Genomic DNA, 20562 nt, shown 5'->3' with positions numbered 1-20562 from the left:
TGCTCTGATACAGTTTAAACCCATACCAATGTTAAAATAATTGTGCTTTGATACAAGAGTGTTTTAACCTCAGAACACTCTGTTGAAGTGCCTACGAGCAATGGGTCAAAATTGTCATATCAAACTAACAAAAAAAAGCATTAAAAAAAACATATGCAACGGTTGTTTATGTCTTTCTGAGTGCGAGATGAAGTACCTCGTGATCAAGACATCTAACACATAGACACAGCCACTCCATTTCTCTCCCCTCATGTTACTGTTTAGTCATGTACATACAAGACCCTCTTTCTGTTCTCTTAACCCTTCAACTCTAAAGAGCGCAGCCTTTCTTGCATAACACACAAATGCTTTTAACAACAATAAAACTGCTGCTTGTTCTGGCATTCCCCAGAGGAAGGACTTCAGCAGCAGGTCTGACATCCGCCGTATGGATGATTAGCATCATTAGAGCATCAGCTGCTCCCTCTCACTCAGACACACACACACACTCCATGATGGCTTTTCAAATACCTAACACTCATGCAGATTAAATGGTGGCATGTTCTGGGCAAAGCGGTGATTAATTTATGATTAGAATGAATGCAACCCAAGGTCTATAGACACCAGAGATACCAGAGAGTTTCTGCAAAGAGACAAAGAGCAAGTTGGGAGAGTGAGAGGAATGAGGACAGACAGAAAGGGGATGAGCATTTATTCATTTTGAAAAGGAGGTACAGTTGGAGATAGGACATCAATTCTGTCTATGCCCTGTGCTCAAACATTAACAAATCTCTGTAAGGCAGAGAGGGGATGCAAATATTGTGAACCAAGTACAAGAAGGACATTGGGAACTAACTAGAAATATCTCAATCAGAAATCCTCACTATTCCTCTTCGAAGACAGTATACCTGTATTGTTTGTTTGTCGTGTATCATACTATATTTAAATTGTGTCTTTTCTTCTTTTCAGCTCCTTTGACCGACAAGCCGCCAAAGATCCTGTTTCCCTCTGAAAACAAGATTAGCAACATGGAGCTGCAGCTAGGTAAGAGCATCATGGGATTTCCTCCAGCAGCAGTCAGTACAATCTGTGTCATTTCCAAATGACAGGAAATGGATGACTTTACAAATCCTCTCCAACACACCTCCAGGCACTGAACACAGATTGATGATGACACTTTTATTTGCTAGAGAAAACAGCAAGAAAGAAAAAAAACAATTGTAAAAGTATTTTCCATATATGCAAATGGTGGGCGCTAATGTCCCTAAGGCTGTTTTGTCAACAATGAAGAGCCCATATGGTGCCAGGGTTCCATACGCTGGCTCGCCACATGGAAACGCGGCTGCTTTCAGTCGCCGTTGTTCGTCTTCTTTGACGTGGGGTCACGATGGGCCTACCATGTGTGCGTGCGTGCGTGAGTGAATATAGTGTGTGTGGTTGTGTTTGTTTTTTTGTTTTTTCTGTGACAGCATATTGCTTGATTTCTGGGCACAGTCCGCTGTCCACATGGCGCTCGCTGCTCTACGAATGGCTTATGTGTCTGTCATGGTGAAGCCGATCGGACAAGACTGAGAGGTCTGGAAAGCAGAGAGGGATTGGATGAGTATGTGACAGAAAGAAAGGCGTCTGGGGAGGGAGACAAAGAACGCCCAATAACTCACTGAGATGGTTACCTTTTGTCTTCTATCTGATGCTGTTGGAATCCAGGTAGTTCATTTAAAATGCCTCCACGGTTGGCTGATCAAGAGTGAAGAATTGCTGCTGTTGATAAACTGACAAGCATGGCCTCACATGTCAGCATTGTCTCACCCATGCATGAACGCAGCTATTTGTGTTGTGTGTCTCTATCTTGATACTGCTGGGATTTTTAGGAAAGGGTTGGGTTGTCCTCTATAACTTTGTAGCAGCTATTAGTTCCTTCTCACGTATGCTGTGTAAGTGTTTACATGTGTTGTGGAGTGTCTGTGTGTGTTTCAGTGCACAGTGATTTAGAGACTTGTGAGAGACGAATAATGGTCTAAATGTGTGCACCCATTCAGTCAAGCTCCAAAAACTCAGTGATGTCTCTTTGTTAAACCCTCCATGCCTGGTAAATACATGTCTTTTTTATGCAGTTTGTCGCCAGGCCCAAGATAGCCCAGGTGACATCACTAAGGTTATTTTTGCAGACTTAACAAAACTTCCTCCAGAGCCATAGAAGACACTATAAATCTGTATAATTAGTACTCCCCATGACAAGTAAATTGAGCTTGATGTGTAAATCAGTGGAGTTCCCCTCTAATGGTATGGTGCACAAGGACATGGCAATACCATGGCAGAAAGAGAGTCATAAGGAAGGCAGATAAGGAGAGAAAGAAAAAGTGATGTCGTGCAGCGAGCCCCCACAGACTCCCAGCGGAGCGTCTAAAGCAGAGAGACACCGAGGTAAATATTTTACAGCCGGGCTCCATTTTGTGTGCAGAAAAGGTGTCTCTCCCTCCATACGAGAGTTTCTCTTTTATTTAGCTTTATTTATTTATTCTCCTCTTTCTTAATATTTGTTGAGCCATGCCCTAAGCAGCTTTATGGAGCAACGTGGCAGATTTACGGTAGCCAGAACGTGCACAGAGAGAGGCCGGTCTCTTGTGGCAAGTAGGAGATAGAGAGAGGAGGAGAAAGAAAAAGATGGGATCCAGTGGAGGCTAGTGGATGGGCAGTAAAATCAGAGCCGTAAGCACAGAGATAAATCTGCAACACTGCCGGGAAACACATCCCCACTTTATCTCCTCTGCTGCCGCAACCAGTGCAGGTCTCAGACAGCCGCCATCGCATCCAGCTTCACACATACACACATGCAGACATAAATAAAACATGTGTTACATAAACTCTCGCAGAGGACGCATAGCAGGGATGTAGTAGAAAGTCAAAGAGGATGATGCAGAGAGACGAACACAAAAGTCCACGAAAAGGAGTGAAAGTGTAAGCGAGTGTTCATAGAAGCAAAGAGGGTTGTCAGAGTAAAAGGAGGAATTGGGTACGTTGAGAGAAAATGATGGCAGGGAAATGGACACAGGGTATGAGAGGGAGTTTGTTTGTCTCAGGAGAGGGGGGGGTCTTGTCAGAGTGTCCATTCCCCTGCTCTCCAAGGGTCGCCTTGCCTGTCTCTGCCACTGTGTCCCCTTTCTCCCGAACAGCTAAGATTCTGTCACTCAAAGACTACACACACTAAACCACAACACCAGCAGCAGTGAGTGTGTGCTGCTATCATCACAGATCTACAAGGCTTCAGGGCTTCAGGAGTCCTCTGGGACGTGTGACTGTGCGAATACTGAAAGCCAGCCAGTTTCTCCGTCACAAATATTACTTTTCAGACATCTTGACATTTTCAATGTAGAGACAAAATCAAAGTTGTGTAGGATGGTTTGGATTTTTTTCAGTAGCCATCCAGTTTCTCTGTTGCCAAATTTTCTGCTGTCCCCCAGTGGTGAGTTGGTGCAGTCCACTTCCACCTCCCCGGAACAGGAGGATAATTCACATTGTGGGGTTTCACATTTGTGTCTGGGGTTTGTGAGACACAGCTACGCAAAAATACACACACACTTGCAGTATGTGGCTTATTACACAAAGCTCCTTATTTAAAACACACACACCCACCCACACACAGACTCTCTGACTTGGTGTCGATTCCCTTGGGATGATTTGTCATGGATTCGCTGTCCCAGAGGAAGGGGTGGAGGGATTCACGCTCATGCTTACGCAGCACTCCACTTTGCGCATCTCTCTTTCTCACGTTGCTCTCCCTCTTCATCACGCACACACACATGCACATATATTCGCACATGCCCCTGCACAAGTTAGGGTGGGTAGATCTCTCTCTCTCACACACACACACACACACACACACTTGCAGCGCAGTCCTCTGTAACTGAGGGATAATTGTAACTGATAGAGGATTTTACTGACCCCCAAAGCCAGCAGATGGGTGCACTCTAGTGGAAAGGAATTAAAATCAATTATTTCAGAGAACAGGACCCAAACAGCACAGGATGGGGATATCTACTTAACTTCAACATGTGTAGAGGCACACAAATGAACAAAAAAACAGCCATGCACACTCACAGACACACACATTCTCCACTGTCAGCCAACATTTGTAGTAGACTTACACTCAAAGATCCTGACATTCCTGGTGTTTTAGCAATATGTTTTTGACAAGCTCAGACAAACATTGTCCCACTCTGATCCCACTCTCTCCTGCCCAATTACCTACATCTTCTTCCCTCATAATTTGGAAACATCTGTCAGCTGGCCAAGACACCAAACTGTAACATTAACAGGGTTTTTTATTTTTATTTTTTTCAGTAGAATCCCTCCAATCAGTGAATTAGCTTGTGTAAGTGAAGTAAATATATGCAGGGCTTTCATGTGGAGTCCAACTTTGATGAAAAAATTCAAGATTAGTTATGTCACAGCATCCAATTTTATATAGCCTAATTCTAAAATCAAAGTAAAAGTACTATAGGGTTTTTATTCAGTCATCAGATGTCAATGGTTTGCAAGCTAGCTAGCCTGCTAACAGGCAAGTAGCAAAGACAAGCTGGCAGGCTTTCATGGTCAGCCAATACTAGCATGTGACTGGCTGGCCAGCAGGTGAAGCAGTGAGGTGCACCAGAAGTACCCACAGGCTCCGCAGGCTATATCTTTGGGGTTTTTTTGTTGTTTTTTATCATACTCCCTCTATAAAAACCTGCTGTAGCTTTGACTTTTGTCATTTCAATTGGAAATATGCTCATGCACACTCTATAAACCTACTGTACACATATAACACCTCAGTTTTCCCCCTCCTGATTCTTCATTCCTAAGCCCATATCCATGCTCTTGCGCTCACCCTTCCTTTTTATCTGTGCCTAGATCCTTTCATCCCTTACCTCTCTTCTCTCCTCACTGCCTCACATGGCTTGCTTGAACATTTGAGCATCCGTCATCTGAAGTCTGTTGAAGTGGTTATCACTCCATCTTCTCTTCTCTTCTCTTTAAGAAGTCCACAATACTGGAGACATGCTTGATCTTGAACACCTAGCTGTGACACTAGACATGTCACCTTTTCCATGGAGAAAGGTGAAATTGAAATTGGCATTGCTCTGGAGAGTTACTAAAGGTCAAAGCAGAGTCACTTCACTAAATTACTCTATCTCTCTCGTCCTCTCTGTCTGTCTGTATATTACACACACACACACACACACACACACACACACACACACAGACACAGACACACACTCTTTAATTCTCTCACTTGAACGCCAAACCTCTGACAGTTCCTCTCACTCACTGTCTTTTTTCAGTAAAAACGAGTCATACGCACATTATGGAGTATCCATGAAAAAGACAGGTGCATGTAGTCTAACTGCTCCCTTCATGGTTTGAAATTCTCACATTAATAATTTAATGAGATGAAATCAGTAAAGGATGTTGCATTTTAATTAAACAAGGACACATGTATATGTTTAATGGAGGGGCAGAAGGGCCATGGAACAACTGGCAGTGTCTGTGTACACATGTTAATTTTTTGTGATAAATTAAATTTTTCTTTCTTAGATAGGACAGCTGAAGATAGACAGGAAAGAAGGTAGAGAGACAGGGGATCACACGGGTTCAATTCGAACCCATGGCTGCTGCAGCTTTCCAGCTCTACCAGGTGAGCCACCGAGTTGCCGCCGGTAAATTCAATTTACATTGAAAACCAGCCCTTGAAGGTCCCGCAGCAGATACAGGAGGGAGGAAAAAACGTTCGTCATTTAATTTGGTTTGAGTCCCACAGTGACCCAGCGTTAAGTAACCCATGGTGACTGTTATGGTAACTAGTGTGTCAGCGAAACAAAGCTAAATGTTTAAGTGTGTGAACGGTCATCATTAATCACTGAGTCTGGGGCTGAGAGCAGGAGCCTGCAGTATGATAAATGAACTAACAGTGCCTCTACACATGCCTAACAGGAAAGGGAGAGGGGGGAATGAGAAAATGCACAAAGGCAAAGACAGAAACAGCAGCACATAGCAGGCAATAAAGACAGACACAACACCCCACTGTGCATCATATACAGCTACTTGTTTATTGCTGCCCACCACAGCCAGTGAGGCTAGTAAGAAGATATGAAAAAGGAGTGAACCCGCTCTTGATTCATACCAGGCTGCTGGTTATTGTCTCTCTGAGGCACCAGGCTGACGTTGGACTGTCAGGCACTGCCTTTCAGCAGCCGTAGTTTTAGCGGTGTGTCCAGCATTGCTGGTTTTAATAGACCTTATCAGCAGCCGTTCAGCCAATTCAGCATGTTGAATGTGCGGTGAGAAAGAGCTGTCTGACTGGCTGCTCAGCCCAGTGAAGCAGTGATTTCGGCCCATTTAGTGCGGTTTCTCCTTAGTTCTTGCTTTTTACGTCTTCCACAGGCAGCACAGAACAGCAGTGCAAAGCAAAGCAAAACTTTTACAGTGACAGTACCAACTTTTTTATCTGACGGATTCTCAGTTCATATCCCACTTAGTCTGCAAAGGATTGTCTTAGATTTGACCTGTGTTCCATTTAATTAAATCCAACTTTTTTGTATATTAAACCAGTGTACTCAATAAGTCCAAGAGGCAGGGAGAGCACTTAATGAGGGTTTGTTTGAAGGTTTACAACACAGCGCTTCCCCTGAGAGTTGTAGTTGTCTACAACTTTTTTACTCATGCACACTACAAACTGTCATAAGTAATGAAAATATCTGTATTCTTCCACTTAAAGACAGAATATCAGTAAATATAAACATAACCTTATTCTATGTATAGGTCGTCTTATAGCATTCAAATTATACAATAAACTGTTGTATGAACTTAAATAATATAAGAAGCTCTATATTTTTTTGAGTCGAAAATATAAACTACTGATTTGTTCTTTCTTGTCATTCATATGCAGAATGTGCATGCCCAGGCGTCATTGTCTTCTGCAGACTTTGCTGTGTGCTTAAGTGCTACTTAGAGGATGTGAGGTGATGTGAGGTGACGCAACAGTCGGTTTTTGTCAGCACTTTCTGTTTAGCGTGTCAGGTCCACAAGGCAACAGATCTGCCTCCTCTCTCTCTCTCTCTCTCTCTCTGGCCTGAGCTTAACTTTATGCTTACTGTCAGTGTGTGTATTCAGTTTTGTCAGTCATGTGTTTGTGCATGTGTGTCTCTCTGTGTGCTTGTACCACAGCCATTATCCAGGCTGTCCTGAGCAGTTGTGTTAAGTCTGTCACCGGTGAGGGGTTTCTCCACCTTTTATGCCAAGGGATGTCTTTAAAGAGAGGATTTAGGTAATGGTAGCTTTTACCTAGTCTGCCTCTGATGCTCAAGTTCACTGACAGGTAATCAAAGAGAAGGAGCCCCCCACTCATCCCTGCATCACTCTGTATTTTATACAAGAAGAGCAGACAGGAGGAAGAGGCAGACATAATGAGACCTGTCTCCTTTTCAGAGGCTTCCAGAAACTGCCCTTTCATCCTCTTCCTCCGGTCACTGCCACCTCTGTTTGGTCAAGGTGTTAATCACAAGATCAGGGGATGTCATCTGAAACAGTGACTCGGCATACAGCAAATGCAGTGAACATTTAGTAATTGTCCCAATAGGTGCAGATGAATGTACAGTAATGAGAAAATATGGAGGAAGGACGGGGATGTGAGAAAAGAAAGACAAGGATAGAGAGAGATAGAGGGAAAAGGGGAGAGGGAGCTGGCACTGGAATGACATGCATGAACAGCAAAGCGAGCAGGGGAAAAGGCGGCTTTGCCATTCACTTTGAAGCTTGCTCCACTTCTGTCTGTCTTACGTAACAGAAAAATGAAGAAAAACAAGTGCAAAAAAAAAAACTAGGCAGGGTGGAAAGAGAAAAAAGAGGCAGAACTTCCAAACTTCAGTTCTCTGATATTTCCGGAAAGCAAGTAGCCGTATCTGGACGAGGGAGTTAGTCACCATGCCACACCAAGCTTTGGTCTTGAGTGAGGGGTAAAAGAGTAAGCAGAAAAAGAAGGAGATCAGTCAATGGTGTGAAGAGAGACACGAAAAGGAGGGTTGAGAGGAGGCTGTCGGACAGAAAAAGATAAGGAGACGGATGGGAGAAACAGAGGAGGAGGGAGGATAAATAGAGAGGAGAGGGATCACACTGAGCATTTGAACCCCAGAGAGCTATCTACAGTAGCTCTCTATCTTTCTCCTTCTCTTTCTCTGTGTTACATAAGCCAATCTTTCCATCCTCACTGCTCGGTATTTTGGAGACCAGCTGATGCCCTTCGCACATGTTTGTTCTTCATTAACCAAAGAAGACCCCCAGCCAGAGGCTGCGGCTTCATCCAGCAGCGAGAAGCACTATTGCACTTTGGCTAACACCTCTATTACAGTTGCCCTCTTTCTGCTGTACTGTTGCCTTTTTTATGACAATCAATCTTCATGATGTCACCATCGCCCACGGCAGTGAATGTTGCTATGGAGATCAGTAGATCTGCACCAAACTGCTGCCTTGGGGAGAGCTGCGTATGCAAGCTTACATTGGTGCATGTGCATGTGTTTTTTGCGTGAATCTGTGTGTGTGTGTGTGTGTGTGTGTGTGTGTGTGTGTGTGTGTGTGTGTGTGTGTGTGTGTGTGTGTGGGGGGGTGTGTGTGTGTGTGTGTGGGTGTGTGTGTGTCTGTGCACACGGTTCATCTTTAATTGCCATCTGCAATCTGCATCCTGAATACAGTCAGTAATTCGAGAGGCCCAGCGTGGGGTAAATAGCTGAGACTCATTTACAAGTGTGTTAATGGACTTTCTCTATCTTTGTCTTTCTTGTTTCCCTTTCTCTCCCCCGCTCTCTTCCTTTGCCAGTTTTTCTTTACCCCCCCCCTCTCTCTCTCTCTCTCTCTCTCTCTCTCTCTCTCTCTCTCTCTCTCTCTCTTACTCCCTCCACATAGCAGTCACACATAGTACAGTAAATCAAAACATACTGCAGAGCAGAGTAACAGCAGCAGTATAGAAGTGGTTAGTGCATGATTTGCATAATTTTATGGATAAACACTGTTTTAGGCAGATAATTATCCTCAATTTTGTTATTAAACATTGTTGGATTGGCTCTGATTGGCTGCTGCTACTGATTTTATTTTAAAGAATAGAAGCTAATGGCTGGTGCTTGCCTGGGGGAATGCTTACGGGAAAGTATGACCAGCTGAAATTAGCTGATGTTTTTTTGTTCACATTGGTTGTTATTGTCACTAATGTCCAGGAAACTGTGTAGAGAGAGAGAAATTGTGGTAAATTTGAAATAAAAAACAGATAAACATTTTTTTTACTGTAATTTACCCAGTGAAAGGATGATAGAAACCCTCATTTCCTTTAGCTATTTTCGCCTCTCCTTGCAATTTCTCCCCTCTTGTCTGCTCTTTTCTCCTCCCGCTTCTTTCCTTCCTCCCTTAACTACTCTCTTCAACCCCTGAAATGTGTTATTAGTATTGAACAATGGAAGAATAGGCATTTTAAGTATAAGCTTTACTTTCCTTAATAACTACCCTCCGTGGTAATAATTATCCCCTTTGAAACAAAAGAAAAGACCCTTCTTGGGTTACTAGGCAATAACCATGCAGCTGGGATTGTGTGTTTTATGTGTTTGTGTGTGGGTGCACACTTACAGTTGAGCACATGTCATTACAGATTTCACTTTGGTTTTGTTTTCCACATTAATGCCACCTTACGCTTTATCAGGAAAAATGTCCACAACAAAACAAAAAATCTTCGTCTTGACACCAGCGTTGTCCACCAGCGGAAACACTGGCAGGGGAAACACAAAGAGGGAATTTTGAACCATGAACACTGACTTTGGTAGGTATTGGCTCGATTTGTCAGACTGCTAAAGCCACATATTAGCTGTGTAAAAGTCACAATCTATCTTTGAACTGTCATTCCTGTGGGCTAATAACACTGGCCACATGTCAGAATAACACATCCATAGTGGTATTATGACCACTTAACTGGCTAACTAATATTGATATCGGTGACTCAGTGTGGGAGATTAAGAGTATGGATTGGTTTTGATAAAAGCCGGCTTCCTCGCTCCCTTCTCGACAGTATGTGCTCTTATCACAGTTTCATGATTCAGGCTACAGACTGTGACACTAGGCGCAAGCTCCCTCACTATCTCTGAACTAAGATCCTTTCCATTGTTATATATTGCCTCTTTTCACTCAGATTAGGTAAATCCACACAATCTACCAAAACCTTCACATTCTGGATAAGTCCTGGCTCTAACAATATCATTCCCCAGTGCTTTAAATTTGGTCTTCTCTTTCTTATACCTTCCTTCCCTTTATCACCTGAGATTTATACAGTAGTGAAATAGTAATATTATCAAAGACCAGCCACTGAAATCAGTAATGGTTACTTGTTTATACCATCAAGGAAAGTCATTACTTTAAGACTGGTCATTAGATAAGGCAGTGCCTGATATGTATTTGGCAGCCTCGATGACAAAGCCACAATTGAATATGTTAAAATTAAACTATTTTCAAACTGAAAGTCTGAAACAATTCAGTCTGAATTTTAGGCCAGACCTAATGAGCCTCACATGTGCGTCAGACATGCTGATAATGCAGCAGAGACGTGCTTGTGCAGTATGTTGTTGGCAATTATACCGCTTGAAAATCAAACCAAAACAGAAAGTGTTCTATTTAGTATCCTGAGTAGACCCTTAATCCAAGTACCGCATGATCCTCACCATCATCATCAATGTTATATAAGATAACTCTAAACAGCTTTCATTTTGATAAACTCTCACTGTCAAGGAGAAGGGGAAATGGCAGTGTCTTTGAGGGGATGTTTTTGTTTTTTTGTTTTTTTGTTTTTCCCTGCATTCAAGTTACATGGTTACATGCTGATCTATCTGGTCAGGACAATGTCCTCTCCAAGAAGATGCCAGCACTGTTCAGTTTCAAAAAAGTAGTCCTCTATAGAAATATGTCTGCATTGGTAATTTATTATAACAATTTACTGTATGTTATAATACATTTGGTAGCAAAGGCAGAAGAGGCGTCCCAATGGTCAGCTTTTAACCATGATGACAATATTTAATTTTAGTTACCTAAATGTAATCAAATCTCAATCACATCGTGGCAGATCAAACAGCGGAGTATTCCATGAGTCATTTTGAAGGGCACTAATGTAGTTTAATCATTACGACTTGTTAACAGCTAAAATTGATTTTAAGTCACTCTTTAAGGTCTGATGGTGACCATGAGACATTGTCACACACTTCCTGACCTGTCTCCTCTCCACTCTTACTCTCATCTCAGGTTTCTGTCACTGTCTATGTCAACACTCAGATGAGGTGTTCTTTAAATTCCTGTAAAGCTCTCACCATCTGTCCAGCGCTGCCTGCTGGCATCAAAATCTGCCTGTTGTGAAGACTCATTAGTCTGTGCCTCCAACAGCCAACAGAGTTGTTTAAATTTGACTCTTCACTTTAATCCTCCACACCTTCCTTTGTCAGCTGACAATGTATGAGCTTTAGAGATGGGGCATGTCATTTTTGGTTTTTATTTATTTATTTTCAAACGTGCAAAACTTGATTTGAAAATACTATTTTGAGTTTAGCACTCTGAAGTTTAATTATATCTTCTTTTTCTTTGTTTACTTAATTTTGAAATTACTTAGAGGCACTCTGACGGAAAGTTTGCAGCTCACTTTCTTTTTTTTTACGTTTTTCTCTTTACTTTCTATAACTAAAAGCTTGTTTACTGTAAACATAGTGTCTTTTTGCAAATCTAGTCGAAAATCAGTAAAGCTTACCGCATGATCCTTGGATATAAACATTAAAGCGTCAGTTTTTCTACTTTATTTTCTGTTCTATATCTCAATGCCTTCTTCTATACTCTAATTTATTAAACTATTTATGCACCCCTAAAGGTCCAGTGTGTAACATTTAGGAGGATCTATTGGCAGAAATGGAAAACAATATTCATAGGTATGTTTTCATTATTGTATAATCACCTGAAAATAAGAATCATTGTGTTTTCGTTACCTTAGAATAAGAGATTTTTATCTGGAGAGGGAGTCCTCTTCCCATAGTTTCTCCTACACACTTGGAAGGCGAGTGCTGTTCAGTTGTTTGCCACTTGCAAACTTCACCACTAGATGGCTCTAAATCCTACACACTGGTCCTTTAAGTATTGAGAATCGTTATATAAGCGTGACCTTTTCCATAAGAGGTGTGACCAGGCAGGTAATAGCACTTGAAGCAGTTAAGCATACTTGATGAAGTTGATGTACTTCCATGATTCCTGTAATTTTGGGTTGTAGCCTCATGGCTGAATGCACTTATTGTAAGTCGCTTTGGATAAAAGCAAACATTCGACTTCACTCTACTGACTTTCTACTATATTATCCCAAATTTACTTTACCCATTACTCAGCAGCGTTTCTAATCGTATGCACTCCCTTATTAGAGATAATATGACCTTTTGTGTGTTGGCAGTTTCCTGTATGACCTTTAAGAGTAAGGCAGACTTAGAACAGCTGTGGATCGAGTGGGGCATAATGTGGGGCTCCATCACGGAGTTCAGCCGGAGAGAGCCATTACAACTCTTTGTCCTCAACTGGAAAATGAGAAAATTAGTCACCTTTACGTATGTGCAAGTGTAGCCAGGCTTACAAGGACTCCTTTGACCTCATCTCTTTGTCTCGTCAGGCGAACAGGCCCTCCATATCACGCCTTGTTTCACAAGTAATCTGTCACTTTCACTCTTTCGTGGTGTTCCTCCTCATCACATTCTTTGTCGCCCATTGGTCTGGGACCCCTGCTACTATTTTCTCTCTATCACCCTTTCAGTATATCTCTCCCTCTTTTGTGATTCTCATTAGCAGAATAAATGTGTTAAGTTTGAGGGTTTTTTCGACTGAAGTGGTGGATAAGTAGTCTTCATATATACTTTAATTTACAATCCTCTTCTGAGGGAAATGTATCAAAGTTCACCTTATTTGTAGCACAGTAGTGAAAAAGCTGGAGCTCCATGTTTCCCTTTTTACTTTTACTTTTAGGTTTTAAAAATAAATTGTGTTTTATCCTCTCTATACACCTTATTCACCAGTGAGTGATTACATTGAAAGTAATTTAAGAGTAAGCATATTGTATCTCTAATATGTTAGGCTGGGCTTTATGGTTGCAGTTAAAGAGAAAAAACATATACATAGTAATATATAGAGTATATATATATATATATATATAATATACACTGTAGCACTGTGCAGTCTAATGCTGTGTTTCAGGCTCCCTCGTCTTCTATGTGTGGTTGTTCAAGCATGCACTCATGTTATTTCCAACAGAACAACAGTATTCCCTTTTGGCTTTAACTCTATTTGTGAAACAAATAACTTTCCATTACCCAGAATCCCCATGCTCAGCAGGTAGCTTGGATTTTCACCTCTGTGAATTAACAGCTTGCACACGCACTATTGAACACACAAGGAAACAAACACATATGCATGCAAACAGAAACACACTACGATGGCAGATTATAGAATGATTGTCCACAGCCACATCGTTCAGGTCTTCCTGTGGAACGGTGAGATACTCCCATGCCAGCCAGTATATATACATACAATACAAAACAATATGCAGTATATACAATATTTCTCTAATATGTTCTAGGCCTGCCCCTGGAGTCGCCTCCCCTTTGGTGTGCGTGTAACATTTCAGACACCATAGTAAGACCAGGCAAAAGTAGGGAAGTTAGGTCAGATTTAGCTAAAGTTACATGATAAATTAAGGTTTTGTGTTTTTTTTAACCTCTTATTTATTCAGAGAGATTTCACCATAAGCCCAGCTATCTTTTGCAGGAGTGCACTGAGCAGTAGTTTGGGTTAAAGGCCTTGCTCAAGGGCACCACAGTGGTGGCAATGAGAGAGGGAAAAGTGCTGCTATTTTACTTTCACCGCCCAGATATTTTTCTGCCGATCTGGCGAACCAGCGATCTTCCAGTCACAGACCCATTCTAATCACTGCCACGTTGTATTTTCAACAAAAAGTCATGTCCCGAACTAACCAATAATAATGTTAAATCACAATTTAAATTGATTCTTCTCTTATTAGGTTTGGACAGAGGCAGTCAATAAACATGTTAAAATGGTTCAGCTATATGACACAGGAACTGTGACAAGGTATTATATATTTTGTCACATGCCCATCCTACCTTTATCCTTGTGATTTAATCAGAGGCAATCAATTGTACATTTTCTTTATTAAGTAATTCCTAAGTAATGCATAATATAGTATATGCATGCCGTATATACAGCACACGTCCCCATGAACACATACATGTCTACACACACACACACACACAATGTGCTACTGAATACACAAAGGGACAAAGTATTTCCTAGTCGGGTGCCAGCTGTATAGAATTTTCATTTTGATTGTTCCAGTTTCTCTGGAGTGATGTGGTTGTCTTGGTGGGAATGATAGTGCAGTGCAGTGGAGAAGTGCAGAATGGTAATGATATCCTACAGGAGAAGTTCCAGCCGTGCAGCGATAATCATTTCTACAGGATTAAGTCCTGACCCACATCAGCCCAGCATATTAGCATTCTGAGAGAGTACTGCAGCAAGATTCCACACAGACTAAATGCCTGCAGTTAATAGGATGGGAAAGAGGAAGTAAAATAGGAATGGGAGACAGAGAAGACAGCAAAGAAAGCTGGAATAATGTGGAAAAGAAAATCCGCTTGTGTGAGGACTTGCATGTCTGTTGTATGCGTGTTTTCTGGCATGCTTTTTGGTATGAGCCCTCCTGCCTACCTGTGTTTGGAGCAGCACATTGTGGATTCATTTGCATCTTAACTCCTGAACGAGAGAGCTACCTGTGAAATTTCCTGCACCACAGTGACATTGGATGGCTGATATGGAACTTCAGAGGGACTTAATTTAAATTTTCTTGATTTTTTTTTCTGCTCAAAGCCATTGCCATTTGAATGTGAATGGCCTTGTCGCCAGTTTGAGGACCGAAGAGTTTTTTAGCCAGAGAAAGATCAATCAAAGAATCACAAAATACAGACAAACAAGCAGAGGTTTTATGTTCTGCACATCGCACAACAGTAGTGCCTCAAGCCATTTTTATCTAACCAAGATTCTGCTTCATGGCACTTTTTACCTGTTTCTACTTTCTGTGATGTTACACCCTTTGATCTTTGACATAGTCCCAGGTTTCTAAGACTAAAACACCTCCAGTTATCATTTGTGTGATTGAAGATTTGATGGTGCAACATCTTGTAGTAATTACAAAGTTTAGCAAACAGCTTTTTAGTGGGCCTCTGCCTTGAATCTTTCACTCATATTTACATTTGTGGTGGGTGTGAGCTAGCAGCAGATGGTTTGTTAGAAATAATGAAAACACTGAACCACTGGCCCACTCAAAGCTATTAAGGGAAAATTATATTTTTTCTCACCCAGGGTTTAATAGTTTTGGCCATCATTGCTGTCGGTTATGAGAACAAGCTGTTTTTTGGAGGTGGGACTTTCCACCAATCTGCTAAAATCTATATATCAAAGTTATGAAAATTTAGGACTTTAAAATCTACTGAATAATCTGAGAAGTAAACACCACTCTTTGAGTACTGTAGGCATTGCTTAAAGGCACACAAGAAAGAGGTCAACAGACAAAGACAAGGACAATGAAAACTGGAATTGTAATGGGTCGTGGTTTGATCGTACATTCAGTAGACCCTCGTCATATACACATCTCCTGCAGCCTGCTCATGAACTGCAGGTTGGCCACCTCTAATCTAATCTATATATTTATATGTAATATGTTTCATCCTTGGCCCTGCCTTCCTTTTTCATTCAACTTCTTCTATTTGGATTCCACACCACTGTAAACAAAACTGTGTGTGCTCATGAATACTGTGCCTACTGTATAGGCCATCCATCAAGCTGAAGTAGCTCTGCATTGCAGTGGTCAAGTGTCAAACTTTTTATTGTTACTCTTTTGGAGTCTGTTCCTCCATAAATACTAGCTAAACCCCCAAAACTGTCTCTGAACTCTCTCTGTTTTCCCTCTAATTAATACCAAATCACATAGTTTTTCATGTCTATAAAGGAGAGACTCAAGATATAGCACACAAATTACTCTCTCCCGTTTTTATGTAGAGTAGAATCATTTCAGTGTTTGTCTACAGTATTTAAGAAAGTTCTCCTCCTTGTTGAAACATATCTAATAGAATAATACCCAATTATTCTTCATAAAAAGTTAGATACTACAGTGCAGTCAGTGTTTCTGCTTGATCAACAATTGAAAACAGTTTGCTCAGCCACTTCAACATATTACATATTATGTGAGGTTTGATTCAAAGTCAACAGGTTTCATCGTTATACAATTTGTTTGAGTGTTCTGTGTGACTGGCTGAAGGAGGCTTTCTGTGATTGAAGCCTCAGTCTTATTTTGTACTTTGTCTGTAGACAGGCAGTAGGAGTGTGTATGGAGAGGTTTTGGTGACCTGCTGGCAGATAGTGGAGACTTTGTGTTCTACACACCTTGTGTTCTACACACCACGCTAAAAGTGATGATTCGTAGGTATGATATAATCTTAAGCACACTGGGAGAAGAGTTAAGTGTACTTGTATATGAAGAATCTCTTTCATTCAAGATTGTAACTTGTGGGGTAGATCATTTCTAATTCTTTGATACTTGCGGCATTCAGTGATAGAATAGACCAGTTCTGTTTCCCACTGTGCACAAAATCCTTTTTCCTATTTCTTTTTTCAGCCACAGTTTTCTACATTGACCTGTTTCAGTTGAGAGTCGGTGATCACTGTATTTATGTAAAATCCTTCCGCATACAGAGATTTTAATCTGAGCTCTTTGCCTTATGAGCTGGACATTGGTGGAGAAGTAAAATAGATTTAAAAATCCTGAAACTGTATTCGCTATTTATATTCAAGGTAATTGTAAGGCTGGCTTTATGGAGAAAGGATCAGTGCTTGCCTGCTCAAAGTCTCAGTTATTATGCTGAATTAAACTATCCACCCATGTGTTTGAAAAGACCACTTATTGCTGGTATATTTGTTTCCATTGGAAGAACAGAGGTAGATGAAAACAGTTTGCTTGACAGTGAATTTAACAAGCAGTTTGTAGGCGATACTTGAAAAGAGTTTCCATCATATTTTCTTTTTTAGCTGATTCATTCCTGCCTGAAGGTCACTTAAAGTTGTCAAATCTGAGACTTGATCCCAGCCCACTAACGCACACGCACATAGCAACACAAGCATCCACCCACACATACAAATGGCATTTCAGCTTCTTTTATGAATCCAAAGATATTATGAGAGAGTCAGCAACACTCATGCTGATAATTTGTTGTGTGATCAACACGGCTCACTTGGAGGCACATTTGTTATAATAATTGTTTAATAATTGTTTAAATGTGACCAAATCATATATTGTGTACTCACGTTTATGCACACACGATTGCTGGCTGTGTATATTTCTAAGTGTGTCTCAGGGCCACTTGTCTCTGAAATGAATTACCACCCTGCCTCACTGGTAATACCTGTCTCTTTATGGAATCAATTAGAGTCCACCATAAGGCACAGCTTCTGTTGTCACGCAGAGAATAATCACTCACACTTTCTCTGAGCCAAATAGACTATAGATAAAACCAGGCTACTTTATAGTTTAATGACAGAATGGTCCTTATTCATCATGTGTCAATTGTTTTCTGCACATTTAATTACAGTAATGCTAGACTATGCAGCATGACTTTCCATGGTTCATCAATATATTTATAAAAAAACAGGCCCCAGGTATAACCCACACCTAGCTCATTTACTCCATGGCAACAAAGCAAAATACCTTATTTCCAAATGGAAATAAGAAAAAGAAAAACAAAAGTTAAGTTTGAAAAGATTTTTTCTCAGAACAAAATATCAGAAATCCAGATCTCCTTTCATGTAGAGATAGTTGATGTGTCAAAACAATTTCTGCACATACAGGCAAAAATAACTTTTGATAGCACCACTGACATGCCAGCTGATGTAATTTCTTAATATGAAAATAACAAGATGTGGCATTCATAAGACATGTATTGAATCTACCATGAGCTTGGAAATGTTCATATTCTGGTGATAATTGAAAGGCTTGCTCTCTCTGCTCGTGGGTAAGCTAGTAAAGCAAAGTTAACTTTTTGTTGCTATAGAAACCAGATCCCAGTTGTATTCTTTTTGTCCTCAGGGACAAAAGGAGAAAAGTGAAAATAGGATATGATATATTTCATTTTGATGTCTTCAAAACAGGGTCCTGGCAAGGACTCATAGTTTGGATCATCAAGAGGATGCTCTGCTAGATTTTTGCCAGACAGCATGTTATATCATTACAATAACAGGGCAGCAGAACTTAAGGTTATGGTCAAAGTGACATAAACTGAGTGATGAGTCCTCATTCTAAGGGTGCACTGCATCTTATTTAATCTCATTTGGAGACAAGGAGGCACTGATTGATGCTGAGCTCTCCCCCTGGCATGATGGTGCATATATATCCTGTATGTACACACACACATGCAAATACGCACACAAATCAAACACAGCCTGCCTCTCGCAGGAAATCATCGCAGTAATTAACATCCTAGCGTGCTCCCTCGTTGCCACTCTGATTGGCTGAAAGTCATCCTAAGAAGCAGCTCTGCAAAGCTCCCACAGGTATTTTGCAGGAGAGAAATTATCCCAGCGCTTGGCAAATACCAGGGGACATCATCAGCCTGTGTTAGTGTGTAAACATTTCTGTTTTCCCCAGTGTCCCTGTCCCAGTGTCTCCAGCCCATTCGGCACATGTCATTTGTCAGCCTTGATTTAGATTTATCAACACATGGGCCTCTAGCGGCTGGAGCTCAATCTGCACTCCCGCTCAAAAGTCCTATATTTACCGGACACGCTGTCGGTACAATTGGTGTGTACCGCATTGGTGGTGGAGGAGAACAAACAGAATTTAAAAAGAGGGCAGAGAAAGAGATGAAAAGGGGAGGGTAAGAGATAAGTGTGAGACGAACAGAGAAAAAGAAATGGGGAGGAGGGGTAGCGAGGCCTGTGTGTCTGTCAGTTGAAAGTAGTTGATTTGGTTTGTTGCGATTTAAGGGTCGGGTTCCAAAACCAGAGGGTGAAAGACAGGACAGAGTGCTAGAGGTGCGATAAGAGCCAGAGGTGTGGGAGGTGAAGAGGGGTGGGCACCCCTTTGTGTTACAGAAAGGAGGAGGGCTGAAAGGGTGTGTGTGGAGGGATGTGCTGTGAGGAGGCAGGTGATAAAAAAAATAGGATGGGAGGGGCAGGTTGGGGTGATGTTCGGAAGATAAGTCAAAGCCTTGGTTTGGAGGAAATAGCTCGATGAACACCCACAAAAAGGTTAGCTGCAAAGTGGAGGGGCGACATGCAGTATCTTGAGGATAAAGACAAGAGACAGAGGGTCGTCAGGATGTGAAGATATGTGTTTTTATCCATGGTGAAAGGAGATGAAAGAGAAATAGTAAATTAATTCCTTAGATCTGCTATTCTCAAGACAGTATATGAGCGTAAAGCCAGGGGTATGTGTAAAGCTCTAGAGGGTTTAAAAAAAAAACCACACAATTAGTGAATAAAATTATTACATTTAGGTACAAATGGAGTGAGCGAGTCTTGTCACTTTTAAACTGCAAATTAGTGTAATTTATCCTCATGTTTTTAAATTAGGTATGAATGTCCAGAGTCCCATCAGAAACACAAACCTCAGCTATGACATGGTTGGTAATTGTGATTGTAAATCATTGTTAATCAATCTCATTTATTTATTTATTTAAACTACATGATCAGGCAGTAGTGAAGGGATAAATTATCTTTCAGAAATATACTGCGCCACAGTGTCAGTTACATACATTAATGCCTGAGGTTCCCACTGAAACTACCTGTCTACACAGGAACATCAGGACAGATGTAATGTGACTACAATTCCCAGTATTGATTTCGGTAAGAAACATCCAGTGACGGAGCTTACAATTCTGTTATGTGCACTAGTAATGAAGTGGAAGGTAAAGATTACTCCTTGTATTGTACTTTTATTGTATTGTACTTTTAGAAAACTGATAACACAGCAGCTATGCCACCGTATGTTGTTCCAGTTTCGATTTAGCTTCCTCTGACTGGCTTCATCGTCGTATGATGACCCTGAGGATGGCCACAAGCTGAAACGTAATTGACTAACAATAAAGTTGTAGCTTGGTCTCCATAGCAACAGCAGCTGAGGGTGATGGGCACTGTAATATTTAGAGCAATTTGCCATGTAAAGCTAACATAAATTAAAAAAAAAACATAATTGAAATATTTTGCATTTCTTCAGGAATATTGAGGATATCAATAAAAGTAAAAGTTGTCCATACTGCAAGAATGTAGTTCTAAAATGCTGTTTTGAGAGTTAGGGTACTCTGATTGGTCGAGACATAAGTATAGCCTTCACTGATTGGTGGAACACATGAGCCAATGCAGCTAAAGACCTGTGTAAAACATTAGCCATGTAAACAACAGCTCATAATGGTTGCCTTGACAAATGGAATAAACCAGGGACAAATA

The 20562-nt window shown here is 41.1% G+C and overlaps 1 protein-coding gene across 4 annotated transcripts in view; it reads left to right on the top strand.

Annotated features, from left to right (window-relative positions):
• il1rapl1a (interleukin 1 receptor accessory protein-like 1a) overlaps positions 1–20562 on the top strand; it is a 155890-nt gene that overhangs the window by 107197 nt on the left and 28131 nt on the right. For all 4 annotated transcript variants that reach the window (XM_051403838.1, XM_051403837.1, XM_051403835.1 and 1 more), the window contains one exon: positions 949–1023. In XM_051403838.1, the coding sequence (XP_051259798.1) occupies positions 949–1023 (75 nt within the window). The remainder of the gene's footprint in view (positions 1–948; positions 1024–20562) is intronic.

The sequence above is a fragment of the Dicentrarchus labrax genome, unplaced genomic scaffold (genome assembly GCF_905237075.1).
Source record: "Dicentrarchus labrax unplaced genomic scaffold, dlabrax2021, whole genome shotgun sequence".
Classification (NCBI taxonomy): Eukaryota; Metazoa; Chordata; class Actinopteri; family Moronidae; genus Dicentrarchus; species Dicentrarchus labrax.
This window is presented reverse-complemented; position numbering and strand designations above follow the sequence as displayed.